The sequence below is a fragment of the Pterocles gutturalis genome, unplaced genomic scaffold, assembly GCF_000699245.1.
Source record: "Pterocles gutturalis isolate BGI_N339 unplaced genomic scaffold, ASM69924v1 scaffold2900, whole genome shotgun sequence".
In the NCBI taxonomy this organism is placed as follows: domain Eukaryota; kingdom Metazoa; phylum Chordata; class Aves; order Pterocliformes; family Pteroclidae; genus Pterocles; species Pterocles gutturalis.
In genome coordinates this window covers 686-19,214 of record NW_010137945.1, presented here as the reverse complement: position 1 = coordinate 19,214, position 18,529 = coordinate 686, and the positions used below count along the sequence as shown (strand labels likewise).

General features: G+C 38.6%; 1 protein-coding gene across 1 annotated transcript in view; it reads right to left on the bottom strand.

The window, feature by feature from the left end:
- Positions 1 to 18,289, bottom strand: part of LOC104468573 (aspartyl/asparaginyl beta-hydroxylase-like) — a gene marked incomplete at its 5' end in the record, with an annotated part of 63,786 nt that extends 45,497 nt beyond the window's left edge. The window contains 12 exon segments of the mRNA XM_010082761.1: positions 7,685 to 7,729; positions 8,680 to 8,730; positions 10,216 to 10,257; positions 10,374 to 10,418; positions 10,800 to 10,838; positions 11,952 to 11,987; positions 12,748 to 12,792; positions 13,310 to 13,366; positions 14,717 to 14,776; positions 15,967 to 16,128; positions 16,630 to 16,704; positions 18,200 to 18,289. Coding sequence (XP_010081063.1) covers positions 7,685 to 7,729; positions 8,680 to 8,730; positions 10,216 to 10,257; positions 10,374 to 10,418; positions 10,800 to 10,838; positions 11,952 to 11,987; positions 12,748 to 12,792; positions 13,310 to 13,366; positions 14,717 to 14,776; positions 15,967 to 16,128; positions 16,630 to 16,704; positions 18,200 to 18,289 — 747 coding nt within the window.
- Between the last annotated feature and the right edge of the window lie 240 nt (positions 18,290 to 18,529).

Below are 18,529 nucleotides of genomic sequence, written 5' to 3'. Positions count from 1 at the left end.
CATTGAAATTTTGCTTCCCTTATTGGTATTTCTTCCTGTGATTTCCAAACAAGCAACTGATTCTAAAATTTCATAGATTCACTGAGATATGGCAAGATGTAATGTAGCAATGTGAAAATATAAAGGAAGATATAAACTTCTGATTTTTCTTGAGCTACAGTTCTTTATTCAGAACTTTTTTTTTTTTCATGCTTGAAAACTGAAAAGCTCATGGAAGGTTTTTGTTTTCAAACAGAACTGCACAGACATAACACCCGTGCTAGACTTCTGGTTTAAACCATGGACCATAACCTAGAACATTTCTCCATGAGAGGCAGATATACTTCCCAGACACATTTGCATTCGTTAAAGAGTGATACCCTATCTATTTTAAGTTACAAATACAAATTATGTATCGTGGGCAAAATTCAGGCCAAACTGGTTGCAGAAGAGCTAATACTCCAAAAGAAGAAACACAACACAATCATAGAGAAACACAACACAATCGTAGAAGACACAGAACTTAGAGCAATGCCCTTTTCCGTCACATAATAACACCCAGAAATAAAAATTACTTCTACATGCTATATTTCTTCCTCCTTATAAATAATACTTTCAAATATATTTTTAAACATTCAAAATTATTACTTTGAAAAATAATATTAAATATTGGCTGAGGCAAATAGTTATCTTCATATCTACCACATTTTGGGAAAAATAATGACACTAGAAAGACAAAGATATTCTTCTGTGGTTTATTGCAGCCAGACATTAAAACAGATTAAATATACATCTCCTTAACAGTCCTCTTGACCTTGCTCAGCTTGGCATATTTTTGTAAACATGAAGCACATAAAATCACATACCCAGTTACAAAATACTTAAAGTTCAATCACAGCACAATATACTCTCACAGTCCCATAATTCTACAAGTAGGCTGCCACTGGTATATAAAGTCCTCCATTCACCACTCGAAAATTATTCTCAAGCTTCCTTACAAAATATGGCTTTGTAAAAATTATTGCTCTGCAATTCACAATCACAGGTAATGTTACTAGAAAATCCCATCCCAAATCACATCACAGTCTAAGAGTATTATTGCTTTCCTGAAATGTCTAAAGAAATCACTTGGGGACATCTTCTGTGTTTGTTGATCAGATGTAACACTCACTTATGTGGAGTCTTACTGAAGTCCCCCCCCCAAAAAAAAAAAAAAAAAGATAAGCATATATGATGCCCCTTTCACCACCAATGTAAGCAACTAAAAACCTGACTTCAAAACAGTGTTACAGAAATTTAAAATCTCCCTGTCAACCAAAAGGCAACCACTATTAGGGTTACCAAACTGATTTTTCTCCTGAAAAATTTATCTTATTTCTTCTAAGATCCCCTATCAGGCATGGCAATCTCCTAAAATCACAGCAATTATTCCTGAGCCAAAAGGGAACACAAGCAAAATGTCAAGGAATAAAAGATGTCTTCATCATTGTGGAACAGCAGCACAGAACAGGTAAATGTACACCTGTTATATTAAAATTCAAAATCACTCCAAGTCTAAATTTCAGACGTACCATTTACAAGAGAATTTACAATTATAGCTCTTAAATTCTGACATCCTATTTTTCTTAAGGTTCAATTTCCCCAGCTTTTTCTTTTTTAAATAAAATTTACAAGTCAAGTATTTATGCAAATTTGACTTTTTAAATAATTCACTGAATAGAAAGCTTACTAATTCTACCTTTAAGATCATTACATTGGCAGACAAACTATCTGGCAGCTCAGATTTGTTGCAATCTACACTGACTCCCTGCCAGGCTATTATCTAGTTTCTAGATATTTTTGCTTTAAAAATCAAATGTGCATAAATAAAAAGTTCTAATTCCCGCGTAAAGGGTTTCTGAAAAAAGTAATTTAGCAATATACCCTTTTACTAGTATGAATGAAACATATACATTTTGTATCTTGTTAGACTGTTTAAAAGACCACCTGAAATTCAGGTAGTGTAACTGTTGACATAACATCAGTGCAAAGAGATGTAAGTCAAACGCCCTAGCACAGTGTGTGCCTGATTAGTGTCTTTAATAAAACGCAGCTAGGCTGTATGATATATCAGCAGTTATAAAACATTTACAAATTCATTATATTCTATGTTTCATTTGACCAAACTGCTCTGTATGTACTGTATGAATCCACAACAAAAGATATATATTAAAATTTGAAAAAATGTACTTGCTGCTACACAATAAATAGAATATTAACAATTGCTTGAACAGCACGTAGTAAATGCAGCTCGAAGTTGCAACTGTCACAAACACAGAAGAAAAATAATGAATTCACTAAACTTGACAAAAAAAATCAGACAGGAATGTAAATTAAACATGTTAAAAAAGCCTACTAAAATGACAGTTGGCTACAATCCATTTACAATGTCTTAGTGTTTGCTCCCCAAACTCTGCACTGCTTGATAATTACAGCGTAAGATAAATTACAACCATCTGCTCCCCTTTGTAGCGTATGGTTAGGGCTGGTCCTCCTGTGGTAGGGACTTTTCTTTTGAAGCTTTAAGTATCTGAAAAAATAAGGGGAAATCTATATTAAAGGACCAACCAAAACACAACTTATTCTAAACACACAAAAAAAATCTTAGATGCTAAAAAATGCAACTTTGTCTCAGGCTAGTTAACCTGAGAAAGCTGTAATTTCTAGGAGCTACCAGCAGGGATGTACACAAAGTTGCTGCATAGGGTGGAAAATTTAAACTTTTAAATATTTAGCTAAGCAGTAAATTTTTTCTCAGCATATGGCACTTCATTTACCTTGTAGAGGAAATCTAGGCCATGTCACAAATATATGAAAACATTTTTTTTTTAAAGTGAAGGACACATACAATTGGAAAAGAGGAGCCAGGGAATGAGGAAGGGTCAAAGCCGCAAAGTGGAAACTTCTCTACACATAAGGGATTGCAGCAGCTGGTAAAATAACAACAGGGGTATAAAAATGTCAAGGACACGAGATGAAACAGGGGGAGAGAGAAACAGCCCTTGGGTATTTTAAATCTGAACATACACAAGAGGGATCAAAATCCAAACACACCAAGTACAGGTATCCCAAAGAGCTGGAATACGTCTCCCATAAAATAGGTCTCCAACAAGTACCTATAACAGCCACTGCGATTTACATCCCGGTGTAAAACAGGATTAGCCAAAACCACTCCATTGGTCGTGTTTCAAGCTGGCCTACCAGACCACCCCAGTGCACCAGTTTACTCAAACACAGACCAGAACTCCAGTTAAAACAGCCTACTGCTAGAAAGGAATGCTGGCAATCACTTTAAACTTAGAGAATACGAAAACACTACATACAGATATTTAAAAATGCAGTTCCCTAGGGGTTTTTTTTTTTGTTATATGCCCTGAAGTCAACAAAAAAACCTTCCGATTTGCACTCCATCAGCGATGGTTGCAGCACCTCTGTGATAACGGTATTTAAGAAGGGGAAGAATAAAACCTGCTGCACAGCAGCAGCCAGAAGAGAGGAGTGAGAATATGAGAGAGAGACAGCTCCGCAGAAGGACGGAGGAGGTGCTCCAGGTGCTGGAGCAGAGACCCACCTGCAGCCCGTGGTGCAGCCCATGGTCAGAGGGCAGCTGTGCGCCAGCAGACACGGGGGTAAGAGCGGAGCAGAGACCCACCTGCAGCCCAGGGAGAACCCACAGCAGGACAGGGGGATGCCAAAAGCAGGCTGTGACCCCCTGGGGAGCCTGTTCTGGAGCAGGCTTCTGGCAGGAGCTGTGGCCCCGTGAGAGAGGAGCCCAGGGGGGAGCAGGTTTGCCGGCAGGATTGTGACCCCATGGGGACCCTCGCTGGATCAGTCTGTTCCTGAGGGACCGCACCGGTGGGAGGGACCCATGCTGGAGCAGTTGGTGGGAAGGACTCACACTGTAGAAGTTTCTGGAGGACTGTCTCCATGGGAGCAACCCCACACTGGAGCAGGGGAAGGGAGTGAGGAGGAAGAAGCGGCAGAGACAACACGTGATGGACTGACCTCAACCCCAGTTCCCCATCCCCCTGCGCCGCTTGGGGGCAGGAGGTAGAGAAACCGGGAGGGAAGTGGATCCCAGAAAGAAGGGAGCAGTGCAGGGAAGGTGTTTTTGAGATTTGGTTTTTATTTCTCATTACCCCACTCTGATTTGATGGATGATAAATTAAATAAATTTCCCCAAGCTGAGTCTGTTTTGCCTGTGACAGTAACTGCTGTGTGATCTCCTCCTCTCAACCCACGAACCTTTCCCTGTATTTTCTCTCCATCCAGCCGAGGAGGGCAGTGACAGAGCGGCGTGGTGGGCACCTGGCCTCCAGTCAGGGTCAACCCACCACCCAGATAAAAATCAAACTACTGTTCCTGAGCCAATACAAACCAATGCCACCGTGTTTTAAGCAAAGTTGCTTGAATTTACACTACCTAAGGACTCTGTAGTGACATTTCTGAATGCCTTTTACCCTACACTTTTTTTTTTTATGTTTATCACATCAAGAGATATATCTTTCATTTATGTGAAGAGCGCACATGTGTATATAGGTGTTCTTCATTTAGAAGAGTTCCTGACTGCCTCTACTGCAATGAATTTTAATAATTATTGCGGAAATAACACGTAATGCTAGCTTTGAATGCCTGACTAAATGAAATCACATGAGCAAAGAGGAAAAGACTTCTGACAACAAAAAGCCTCCATACTGAATGAAACCTTCCTCACAAATGAAAAAACCCATCCCCAGTAAATACAAATTTCATAGTCTAAGAGGAAAATGTGACAACAATATTGCCTTCAACCGAGATCTTCACATCCAAAAAAAAGGCAGGTAGACATGCTTCATAGTACAAAAAAATAATAACAGTAATAAAATTTTTATTCCTGGTCAGTTGTTTATATCCCCTGTTTCTTCTCTCAGAGATGCTACTTGAACTCTATGTGTTGACACAATAAGCTTTATACAAAAACTCATAAACAATCCTTCTGCCTTCAAAGTGGTTTCCACATAACTGCACAAATTACTAAAGATTCTTGAGTATGTTGGTACACTGTTGCAGATTTTGTGCTGATCAAATTATTTCATTTTTCTCCTTCCTAAAGGAAGAATCACATACATGGTGCTACGTCTGACAGCTACCTGTGTGTTTAATAACCAAACAATTGGGCTTTGATTGATTGCCTCACTTTTTGCCATGAGGGGAGAAAGAAAATATTCACTCCTTCCAGTGCTGCTATTATTATCTATTTCCACAAGATACACCAGGATAAAGCTACCATACTCTTGAAGGTTAATCTCATGGTTTTAAAAGTGTGTTGCACTAGTTCTGAAAGCAACTGAAGGTAAAAACAATAAATAAAAAAAAATTTCAAAAGTATAAGAAATACATATTATTTCAGAGTAAAACAAGTTATTTTTATTCTAACAATGTTCAAAAACAGTAAGGACTCTCTTTGTATCACAATACAATAAAAAGAAACTGGACAACAAGGTTCAGTTCCACCATCTACCTGAAAGCCTCCCTGCAATTAAAGGGGTGATTGTCCCTTTGTACCTGGCGTTGGGGGTCAGTTTTGGGCCCCTCACCACAAGAAGGACATTGAGGGGCTGGAGCAGGGCCAGAGAAGGGCAACGGAGCTGGGGAAGGGTCTGGAGCACAGGGCTGACGAGGAGCGGCTGAGGGAGCTGGGGGGGTTCAGTCTGGAGAAGAGGAGGCTGAGAGGAGACCTCATCACTCTCTACAACTGCTGAAAGGAGGGGGCAGGGAGGGGGGTGCTGGGCTCTGCTCTAAAGGAACAAGTGATGGGACAAGAGGAAATGGCCTCAAGTTGCGCCAGGGGAAGTTTAGAGATTGGATATTATGAACAATTTCTTTACTGAAAGGGTTATCAAGCACTGGACCAGGCTGCCAAGGAACTGATCAAGTCACCATCCCTGGTGGTATTTAACAGATGCACAGACATTGCGCTTAGGGACATGGTTTAGTGGTGGACTTGGCAGTGTTAGGTTAACTCAATGGTCTTAAGGGTCTTTTCCAACCTAAATGATTCTATGATTCTAAATTGAATACTTGTAAAACCATCCACAGCTGTACAATACACACAATATATTTTTTTCTGCTTCATTTACTTCATTTACTGCTGCAAGACCGAGCCACAAATTACAGCATGAAAAGCACAGAAATATGGTCCACAAAAACAAAAACCGAAGATTTCAAGTTGATACTTGAATTCCGAATTTAGTTTTAAAATAGTATATGTAATTCAACAGATCATCTCAATATCCTCACCTAAGCGCAACTGACACTGTGCAGTGGAATTACCTACTGCTGAAATTTGGCAATAGTCCTGTAGAGGTCTTTCTGTTATTTTATCTTTAAGGAGCAACATTTTCTGAGACAAAACATCTTTTCTCTCAGATGGTTCTACAGCTCCAACTTAAAGCACCACAAACCAGCCGAGCACTACCTTTGCTGAACTCCTCGCTCATGCCGTCAAAGGTAACTCCTGCTTGTCCCTACACTGCCTGTAAGCTTTGGTTCAGAATACTTCATATTCTTTATGAAATAATGTATGTTTAGGTAAGGCTTCTATTTATGAACACCTCTGGCCTCAAACATTTCGACACACCACACGGCTGTCACAATAAACAGGTCAGACAGACCTCACAGACAAGAGGCAGGTATTGATGGAGCATTGCAGCTGCCCCAGCTGAGGCTCAGTGTGGGAATTAAACACGAACATTGGGGGCCTCTCATCTGTGCTGGGCGACGCAAAGGCCTCCTGTGTTTTTTCAGTTCTCTGGCTACTTTTGGCATGCCCAAGAACCAAATACAAGTTTCCTTTTCCCCAAGGAAAAGCAGAGCCCCACACAACTACCTGGGTACCACACCACTTCAGAGCTGCTGCATATTGCAAAGATAACTGCCCCAGAAAGGAGCTCAGGCGAAGCAGAACAGAAACACAGCTGTAGAGATTGCAGCGTCTGGGGTTCCCTGCCCAGAGACACAGCTCAGCGCCACTCAACACAAGGACTTTGTTATGAAGAACAGACTGACAACTTGTAATAACTAACTCAAAGAAGCAGATGAAATCTAACAATAAGCAGGATTCACATTTAGAAGCCATTTAGGGACTCTAAAAATCACTTTGGTAAACACTATGTTCACTGCTGTCAGCCAACAGGCAGAAGAGCTGGTAGTGCTCTTCTTCTTAAAATCAATTATGTCAAGAAAAACGTGATGGCCTGACAAAACAGTCCTGTTCCAGATCAGCGCCCAAAGAAATGCCACAGCTGACCTCCAGTGGATGGGACTGACAGACAGAGAAGTGACAGTACCACCCCCCAGATCAGCCACTCCAGAAAGCAACTACACACGTGCTTTGAGACCTGAAATGTGTATACTTCCTTTATAACAAAAGTATCCACCTCTGTCTGAAATCATTAAAAATTAAAACTGCTCACAATTTTATTCAGAATGCTTCCATATAACCCAACAACTATTACTAGCACTTACCCAGTACAAGATAAAATTATTGCTTCAAAAACAGGAAGCGACTTTAAATGATAATAACGACCCCTTCACTGTCTCCGCTAAGTAGTTTGTTTAGAAACTTACAGTTTCTCTACAGCTTCATTTTCTGTGGAAAAAACCCAAACACTTGAGATTAACTTACCCACTAGATCATCATTTGTATACTCCTCAGCTTGAACAGGCATTTCTGGAAGACAAAAGTGTACAAACAATTCAAACCGGACAGTTCTCTAAATATTTACAAAAACCTGCATTTTTTTTCTCTTATGCTCGAAACAGTATTCTACCCTACTTTTGCAGAAGAGGGATGCAACTTTTCCTCAGCTGAGTTTTTCCACAGGAAATATTAATACTGAAGTAGACCAATAAGTAAATTGTAGGGTTGCATAGTTTCAAAAATGATACTTCAACACTCTGAAACGATACTATCTGAAGAACAAATCTCAGACAGTTCCACGTTCTACTACAGTACGGGCTTAGAAAACATTCATACACCTACTGTGTTCCCAGCTGTAACTGTGAAATATTTGATTCCAGAATCAGTTGTTTTTAATTCCGTACGTATGTTTAAATGAGACATGTCCCATGTCACTAAGCACTAGCACTGTGAATAGACTGAAGGTTGCACGTAGCTCCGTTCATGCATGGAGGGAGTCAGGCTCACCAGAAAAGAACTTATGACAGTCAGGATGCTGGATGTCAACAACATAAGCCCATAAATAAAGTGCTCAAAGCTTGGGAGACATTGCACTTTATTTCTCACATATACCCTCTTTCCTGAGGTATGCACTGCCGACTGGCTGGTGGGAAAGGGAGCGTAGCAAAGACATCACCAGCTTCACACGACCTAAATGGCCGTTTTTATCACTAGACACTTTGCTGAACTGGGAGCGCTCTCGTCTTCTAAAACTGACGAGTGCCCTGTAAGCCATTAAAAAATTGTTGCAAGAACCTCCATGATGCCAGATTCCAACAACACAGATATGTTTGTCCTTAAAAGAAAAAAGATGCAGAAAAAGTTACCAATGTATTTTTTTTTGCAGCACAGAATTCTATTCTATAATATTTATCATTCTCAATTTTTTAATTTTTCTTTCTTTTTATGTAGCACACTCATGCAAAAGGCAATATACGAACCTGATTCCTCTGGTTCAGTGGCCACAACATCTTCTGTATGCTTACTTTCTACTGTTACAGAAAAAAATAAGTATTGAAACTTACAAACAGTATGTTCACAATTTCCCTTCTCTTCCCAACCACCCACCCAATCAAATCAGTATCAAACAAAAAGGAAGACAAACTGCAGAACAACCAACTAGGTTCACTTAAGAGTAGAAAAAAAGTACTGAATGCACTTCATGTCCAATCCAAAAATTTAGCTCCTCTTTGTTTTGACTTCCACTGCTGTTACGCCCCCCTAAAATGATTCTGGTTACAATTGTTATTTGTATGAAACAATAATGTTTGTTTCCCCATTTAATTATATTACAACACATTTTTCAAATGGAAAATATGAATAAATATAGCAGCAAACCCTACACACTGTGCTCAGACTAAGCTGCTCAGACCACTTTACTCTATCTGCCTAAAATAACATCATGCTTGGAAATAATCTTGTTTAATGACATTTTTAACTTCTTAGAGCAAACCTGCAAATTCCATTTGACCTAGTACTCATTTAAAATTCCCTGACACCAGCACAACAAACAAAAATTTACAACTTAATCCTTTTGAGTAGTAATGTGAGAAATTCATGTACTCCATTCCTCAAACTGAAGCTCTAAGTACTTCATAGGAATGTCAGGAAGTTCAGCAAGGCCAAGTGCGAGGTCCTGCACGTGGGTCAGGACAATCTCCAGTATCAGTACAGAGCGGGGTACGAAGGGATAGAGAGCAGCCCTGCGGAGGAGGACCTGGGGATGCTGGTGGATGAAAAACCAGACATGATCCAGCAGCGTGCGCTTGCAGCCCCGAAAGCCACCCACGTCCTGGGTGCATCACAGGAAGCGTGCCCAGCAGGTTGAGGGAGGTGATTTCCCTACTGCACTCTTGTGAGACCCCACTGGGGTGCTGTGTCCAGCTCTGGGGTCCCCAGCACAGGAAGGACAGGGACCTCTTAGAGTAGGGCCATACAAATGATCAGGGGGCTGGAGCACCTCTCCTATAAAGAAAGCTGAGAGAGCTGGAGGTGCTCAGCCAGGAACAGAGAAGGCTCTGGGGAGACCTTACAGCAGCCTTCCAGTACACAGAGGGGCTTGTAAGAAAGGTGGGGAGAGATTTTACCAAGGCCTGCAGCAACAGGAAAAGGGGCAATGGTTTTGAAGTGAAAGAGGCTAGATTTAGACTGGACATAAGACATTTTTTACAATAAGGGTGGTGAGACACTGGAACAGGTTGTCCAGAGCACTGCTGGATGCCCCGGCATTGGAAGTGTTCACGGTCAGGTTAGATGGGGCTTTGAGCAAGCTGATCGAGTGGAAGGTGTCCCTGCTCAAAGCAGGTGAGCTGGACCAGATGATCTCTAAAGGCTCCTTCCAACCCAAACCATTCTATGTTTCTATATATCACATTTCTCAGCTTTGTTGTTTGTTTGGTTGGTTGTTTTTTTAAGTATATTAACAAATACAAATGGAAGAAGAAATGTTCTCTTTCACAAAGTATAAGAACTCATACCTGACAGCTCTTTATCAATATCAAAATCTTCAATAATTTCTTCTACGAAAGTATAAAAAGAAAAAAAGTACATAAGGAACTTTTTTTTTTAAACATCATATTTCAAAATGCATATATTTCAACAAAACACTTTAAAATCATAATTACAAAATATATACCTGGCTCTGTGGCTTCATTCACATCCTCCAGAAGGTCCTCACCAGCTAAGAAAACATTCAATTCAGAGCAATAATGAAGTCAAGCCCTCAACTGATGAAACTTACAACACAAAAGAACACAGCTAGCATACCACATTTAACTGTGAACAGGGAATTGGTATAAACAAATAGGAACTTGGATGAATTTGAGGGAAAAACAGATTGTCAGTGGTTTTTATGCTAACTTTAATAAAATACTTCTCTGATTTTGAAAATCATTTATATTCCAAATAACATTTATTTTAGAGGTATTTCAACTTTAACTACATATGAAACAAAGATTTAATATGTTCCATATATATAAATATATACACGTGGGGGAATGTGCGTGGGATTGTATACACAACCCACTCACCCACACATACACACGTATACATTCATATGTACCTGTATCTTGTATCTCAGTCTGCTTTTCATGGTTTGGTTCTGAAAGGAAAGAAAAATACAGTTCTTGGGTGGTTGATATGCATGAAGTATCCTAAAAACCTGTTTGTTAAGCATCCAGTTAATTTCTTTACTGATAAATGCAAAATTCTCAAAGACCTTCTCCAGTTTTGGGGCCTGAATAGATCTGAAGTGCTCCAGCCAGCCATCATTTTGACACTGCCCTCTCAGCTTTCTGAGCTTTCTAGAAAGCATCAAGATTGGAGCAAATATTACACCAGAGGGTCTGCCAGAAACGGGGAAACACATCAGGTGGAGATGGAAAAGAAAAACTCTAGAATAGAGAAGCTCATACTTCTGCTGATTTCTCAGACCTTTGCATCTGGACCTTTAAAGAGAATCTTCTTGTGGACATGAACTGTGGCTTTGGAGCTCCTGTCAAAAACACAGGCTTTGCATTGGAGAGGAAGAGTTTCACATTTGCATGATGGCCTCCATCCCTTCTTTGACTTAAGAAAACAGGTGCTAAAAACTTTCTTCTCCAGAAGAGCAAACCTGTTTCACTTTCGATCCACCAAAACCACATTGAAAGGTACAAGAAAGATGGGCAAGGAAACAACGAGGACAAACCCGAGGTACGACAGCTGCTGAAGTGGTGGCCAGCACACATTTGTGAACAGTTACAGTTCCCATGCCCTACAGCTGGCTAGACCAGACTCAGAAGGAAAAAACGATGTGTCACAGAAAGACAGACCTCACATCTTCCAGCACATCTTCAGAGACATCCACGGTTGGCTGGTCAGCTCCAGCCTTAAAGGGCTGACAACATAAGACGAGCTTATAGGACTCAGTGTGATTAGACCCATACACACACTCTGCACTTGTTCTAGTATTCAGGACTGATCTATGGCTTACATACACACGGGGTTTGAATACAAATAAAAGCTCATAACTGAGAACTTGCAAAGTAATGTGACAGCATGGAAAATTGTAAGACAAAGTAATTTCACTTTCATATTACCATAGAATCATGGAATGGTTTGGATTGGAAGGGATCTTAGAGATCATCTAGTTCCAACCCCCTGCTGTGGGCAGGGACACACATTAATGAAAGACTGATATTGCCATTTCACGAAATATAGCAAGCTGTCATACCATGGTCTTCATGATAATCCTCATGCACTCTGTCCTCTGTTCAAAGAAAAAAAAAAAAAAGAAAATTCATGGAATTTTAAGACAATAAATACACACAAATAACACAGTGTCAAGTTTATTCAGGACAAAAAAGATATTTAATTATATAGTATTTTATACCGCTTTGAAGTTAATAAGAGTTCAACAAAGGTGAAGATTTTTAAAAGATCCTGTGAAAAGAACTGAATCATTTTCTGGCATGACAAGATAGACTTAAAAAAGATAAATCACTATCAGGTGGCTTTTCTTATACAGTTCATGAAATCATCCACTAATTACAATTCAGAATGGAAATATTCATAAATAATTTCTATATACAGCAAACTTCTACAGTGGAATTTTGCAATCTGCTTGTTATGGCTTGGCTGCTTTTTAAAAAGTGTTTTTAAAATACTACTTTTTTTTCTGACACTTATCACACCAACTTCAACATCTTCGGCAAATTCAAATTATTTTTTATCCACAGAAACATTTCTATGCCATTTCAAATATAAAGATCCATTCTTCTGGAATCATATCCCTCAAAATATTGTTCTGCCCAATTGGCTGACATTACAGAAAAGTAGTATTCATGGAGGTCTTTGTATTTTTTCAGAAAAAAAAAATAGATGTAAAAATGAAAATATAGATGTAATAACTTAGTAAGGAACTTAAGCTATCTATAAGCTCCAATGTTTTGGGTTTTTTTTTTTTGTCTTGGTTTGGGGCCAAAACTCAATGAAACCTCAACAAAGAGAAATGAGACTTGGGACTGTACCTGTGTGATGTTCAACAGCATCTTCTACCATTACCTCAGAGTCACCTTAAATAACAATAGGTAATATTTTATATTCTAATCAAATTTTCATCCAACAACTAAATAGCACAAGAGAAGTTAAAAAAGACATATTTATCTCAAGAATAAGAGAACTACACATCCTGAGTTAATATAACAATGTTTTGTTTGATAGTGACAGATGGATGTAAATCACATCCAAGAGCTACACAGAGTCACACAATATGATAAATTCATGCATATTCGTATTTAGGCTTAAAATTAGGAATACAAGTAGGCCTTTGACAATTCATTGATTAGACTGGAAGACTCCTGACAGAACAAGAAATTTATGTAAGTAGTTTTGGAATGGATTCATGGAGTGTTGTGTTCACAGCCACAATGGTAACACAGCTGCAAAAATAGCACTTATTTAAAAGTACCCAAAAAACTGTTTGAAAATAAAACAGTGTCTAAAGCAGTTAATAAGACACATCACTTTGAAGCATGTTTTAAAAAGTATAAGTGATTATATTAGAATCTAAAATAACGAAATTTTACAAACCTGGAACTCCTGGATCACTTACTGTCTCTTCCACATCAATATCATCTTCATATGAAACTGTAAATTAAATATGAAAAAAATATTTTTGAAATTAAGAATATGAAATGTTTTTAATACTCCATTATTGTAACTTGCATTCATAATGTGTCTGATGATCACTAAACGTAGCTCCTTAGTTGAAAACTGAAAAATTAAAACCTTACAAACAGACATTTGCAACTTGACACACGGCAATCAAATGGAAAGTGTCTGGCCACCCTTTCTTCCAGTCCTCTGTTATACCCTCAGTACAAAAACTAGATCCACAAGAGTCATTAGTCTTCATGAAAATTTTTTAAAAGATCTTCTAATATGAATAAATAAATATAATCTTCCCCTATCCTCAAACCTGTAAACTAACTTGTTTACTAATGTGCAGGAGGAGCACTGGTGACAATCTACAGAGGACAAGGTAAGAGGCAGAAATCAGACCTTGAAAAATATGTGCATTCACTCCTGGTGTCATAAATTTAGAGCAATTTTTTTTTTTTCACTGCATAGATAAATTCATCGATTATTTTCCTCCGTGACTACATTTCTTTGCAATGCTATTAATATACTCAGCATGATACATCTGACAATGCATGGTCCTGAAGGTAAGGTAACTCTCCTTTCACTTTGGAAGCACCACAGCTTGGATTTTAAACTGGTGATTAGAAAGCAGGAACCTCCCAAAAAGACAGGAATAAGCAGTTTTGGCTGTATCAACAAATGATTTTTTTTCCATATTTGGCATCAAACAAGCCCATAAAGTCCAGAACTAACACTGAGACAAAGAAAAGCAGCCTAGTCCCAACAGAAATCAACATCGCACGTAAACAGAAGAGGCTGCCTGTACTCTAAAGAAGCATTACGAGCACCTAGAAGAAAATACACAAAAGGTAGCAGGGAAACTGTAATATCCACCTTGTGTTTTTCCATAATGGGAAAGATGAGCCAACGTCATTGTATGTGGTATCGAGCGCAATATGAAGACGACTATAAACAAATTGGGTTAGTCTAGGCAATAAATCTCCTTCTTACGTTCTCAGGCTGTACAGCCACAGATCTGCTGCCTCTCCAGATCTCAATCACACACAACAGCCAGGAACACACAAAAAAGTAAAAATGAGGTTTTTGCACAAACGAAAGTTTCCATACCTATCACCCCTTCTTTTAAGAACCATTTGCAATAGTAAATATGATACAGTCATCTCGGTCAGAGTAAAAATAGCGAAGAAAATCAAGACCAGTTGTTTGGAGAAAAAAAAAAAATCATAATTATATAGCACTAAACCACTCTAACCTTTTCTGTGTTGCTTTCTCATATAATCTGCTACATTTAGGCAGAAAATCAATATTACTGAGTTTGGAAAAACAAAATTATACCTGGAGCTTCATATGGTTCAGGCTCCACTGCTCCAAGATCATCGGCCACAAGATCAGCATCTGAGAAGCAAATGTGCATTCACAAATTTTAAGATTTTTAAATCAATACATGATACCATAAACCCTATAACAGAATATTATGTAAAAAAAGAGTCAAATTTTTAAGCAGAAATTCTAAGCAAAGCTCTTCTAATATCAGCAAAATACTTATATAGATTGAAATAATAAAATAATACATTTTATATAATGTAATATATATAAAACTGAGAATGTGTACACATACATAAACACTATACGCATTTGCTCAAAAAAAGACCACACTCCACAGAAATTTCTGTGTAAAGAAAGTAGAACATATTCACTCTGCCTTCTTAATAGTAATTTTAAAGATTTAGAGTAACTGGAATTTGAATATCTCGGCTATTCCCCTACTTTAACTTGCACTGTGTATGAACAGAAGAGATGCAGAACCAAGGAGGTATAACAGACCCAGACTGAAAAGAATTACTTCAGCTGTGAGAAGAGAATCTCCATGTACTTCCAGCAACCAAAACTTTCAGCTGACACCCGCTACACGAGTTTTTCAAAGAGAGGTATTAATACGTATGTAAAATTGTCAGTACTACAGATAAAAAGTATTCAGAAATATGTTTCCCTAAATTGGATTTAGATGATATAATTCTGTGTGAATCCTTTCATTACAATGTTTTTAACGTCCTGTCAATGCCCCAAGGCAGAAGGATACGAGCATCTTCTTTATATGGTGGTAGGTTCTCAGCAGGACTTGAAATCAGTTCATGAATAACATTACCATGAAGAGCCAAATCAGAAAGAAAGCAGAGTGAGAATAAGTCTGTCTACCAAAGGCTGTGCTAATCAACTCTTAAAATTTAGTTTAATAAAGTAGAAAGTGCAGAAACAGACTCCATCCAGATGGTACAGAGATTCCTCTACTAAGGGGACGTGCACAGCTGGAGCACAGGTTAATTTGTTTGGTAGAACGCCAATACAGCAGTGAGGAAACAAGAACATATAGTTACCTGGATTCCAGAACACATGGCATTAAAATATTCCATTTTCATTTAAAAATATATATTTATTTGCTAAATAATACTTGCTGTGGTTGACATTTGATAATTCACTATTACAAGCAGAAATTAAGAATCAAGTTTTTAATGAGACATATTTCCTTTTGTATGGTCTTTTTCTTTGCAAAATTTAATTCTAAATATATTCAGTCATTCAGATACCTTTCTGAACTGAGCCTGACGTCTCATATGCTTCTGGCATTTCATTCTTTAACTCTCTGAGCAAGTCATCTGCTGCAGGATCTTCAAACGTTTCCCCATGTACTTCTTCCTTCACTTGCCACTGGTCATTTACACTTTCATCTACATCTCTGTGTCTCCCTGCTAACCAATAGCACAGATTGTTAGAGAATACGTACTCTTTGGTAAACCCTGTTATCAGCAAACATTCAGCCTTCAGCACACCCTCCATTTTTTTCAACTCGTCCCCAGCAGGATGAGGAGGTGGACCAGAGGACCTGTCCGTCTGCACTTCAGAGCAGTATAACCCCAAAGTATCTGCACTGACTTGCCAGCGTCGCCCTTGCTCATGGAGCAAACCCCAGTAAAAGCCGCCCGCTCACACGTTCTTGCACTCTATGCAGTATTTTGAGGAAGTTTTTATCAACTGACTGATTCGAGCTACTTGTGCCAAACACCTCTGGGGAAGAAGTCACAGTTTTAGGATTTTTGGTGACTGACCTTTATGAATTTTTTTGAACATGATAGATTAGCTCATTAAAATGTTTTGCTTTGAAGTGCATACCAAAACTAGACTTTGTGATTCATCTAGCCTATGGCAGTATTTATAAATTCTTCAGTGATTTCCAAGCATTAATGCATTACCAGGCTGGGAATGGAGAGCTTCGTGATGAACAGACTGAAGTTCCTCTTCCAATTCTACATCGGCATTCTGGTGCTCTACAAGAATGATGAATTGCAGTGAAGGTAAGTGCAACAGGCATAGGCTAAACATTAGCTCAAGGCTTGCAGCTTTTAGCAGCCTCTGACAAGTTTTTTTTCCATCCCACAAAGTTCCATAGAGATTGACTTGGTGAACCTCTCCAGCTCACATCATCACAACAAGAGTTTGGTTGAGCTCACTCTCCAACACGGAAAGCATTGCATCCATCACAGCAGATCCCTTCTGAAGACGAATCGGAAGAATTTCCCTACACTCGATTTTCTGCACATATCTTTTTCTCAGTGGCAGTAACATTAATAGCTTCAGATAACTATTCAAAGCAAGACTTCTCTTTAGTAATTATTTCACTAACACTTCCATCCATTACTTTCACACAACTTGGGCAGCAGCACTAGCATGTTGTATTCGACAGCAACATGTCACCTGCAGAAGGAGGGTTTTGTCGGCTTTATGAGCAGGGAAAATCGATACCAACAATATCAAGGTCTTCTCCTGGCAATGCAGAGCAGCATAAATCACAAACTCTTTTCAGGAATATGTGATTGTCATCTAACAGACCAGCCCAGGACATAACAGGGATTTGTACCAAGTGTTGCCGTCGTTTAAATGTCCTGAAATTAACACTGAGAAACTCCACAGAACAAAACCCAATCACAGCTGCATTTTCCAAATAAAGATCCAAAATGGTACCAGTTATGAAGCTATGAAAAAAAAAAAAAAACAACAACCAGGAAACAACACCTTAACTTGAGATATTTAATACATGATAACTTAAGAAAAGTAATGCAAGTCTTTTAAAACAAATTCTATATTCCATTTTACTGACCGTATGTTACACATTTGTGTGTCATTTTGTTAGGTTCACACAAACATCAAGCAGGATAAGCCTCTTCAAGAAACAGGGAAAGATATGTACTCTCTGAATAATACAAAAATGCAAATCACATGTCTGAAATCTGACGTGTGAACATATATTTTCTTGAATTCCTCGTGAACCTAATAAACTTTACGAATACTATGGGGCTTTTAAAATGTTTAAATCGTTTTTTTTCAACACTAGATGCTGTATTCACTGTATTTATGATATACTATTGTTTTTAACAGAAAAGTGAATACTTATTACTCTTCTAAAGTTGGTTGTTTGTTTTGGTTTATTAATCTGCTGTTACTCTGACAGGGTACCCTGTTACATATGTACAAAAACCACAGCTGTGGACCAGCAGAAAGTTATTCTGATGTAACACGGTTCCACTGGTAGCCATGAAAGCTTACAAGAGTGCCTTCTATACATTCAAATGACAAGCTTCTCATGGACAGGGATTTCTTAATTATCAACAGTGATTCCCAGTAAATAAACTACAAATGCAATGAAAGATTTGTTTTTCTATCCAAAGCAATAACACTACGAGTTTTCATGCTGAGGAAGCAGAATTACAATTCAAACGAAGCACCGTGTCTTTTGTTTCCCCGATGGTTTGTGACAGGTCTTACCTGAGTCCACAAATGACTTCTCGGCAGGCTGGAGGCTCTCCTCAGATTCTGCTGGTGGCGGCTGTGCTGGGACAGATCTTTCCTTAAGGCCTGCATTTTTCAGTTATAGAGTTAACTTTACGCTCTTTTTGATCTGATTTATCTACAAACTAAGAAAGTTGTTTCAATTAAATTAACTGACACTAAACTCTCCAAAATGTATTCAAACAATGGCAATTACAGGGCTGTCCCAACAGACAGTGATATAGGCAAAGGCTAACATGTATGCAGACAGTAAACAAATGTTTGGAAGAAAAACATACAATGAGGGGGAAAAAGGGACAGAAATCC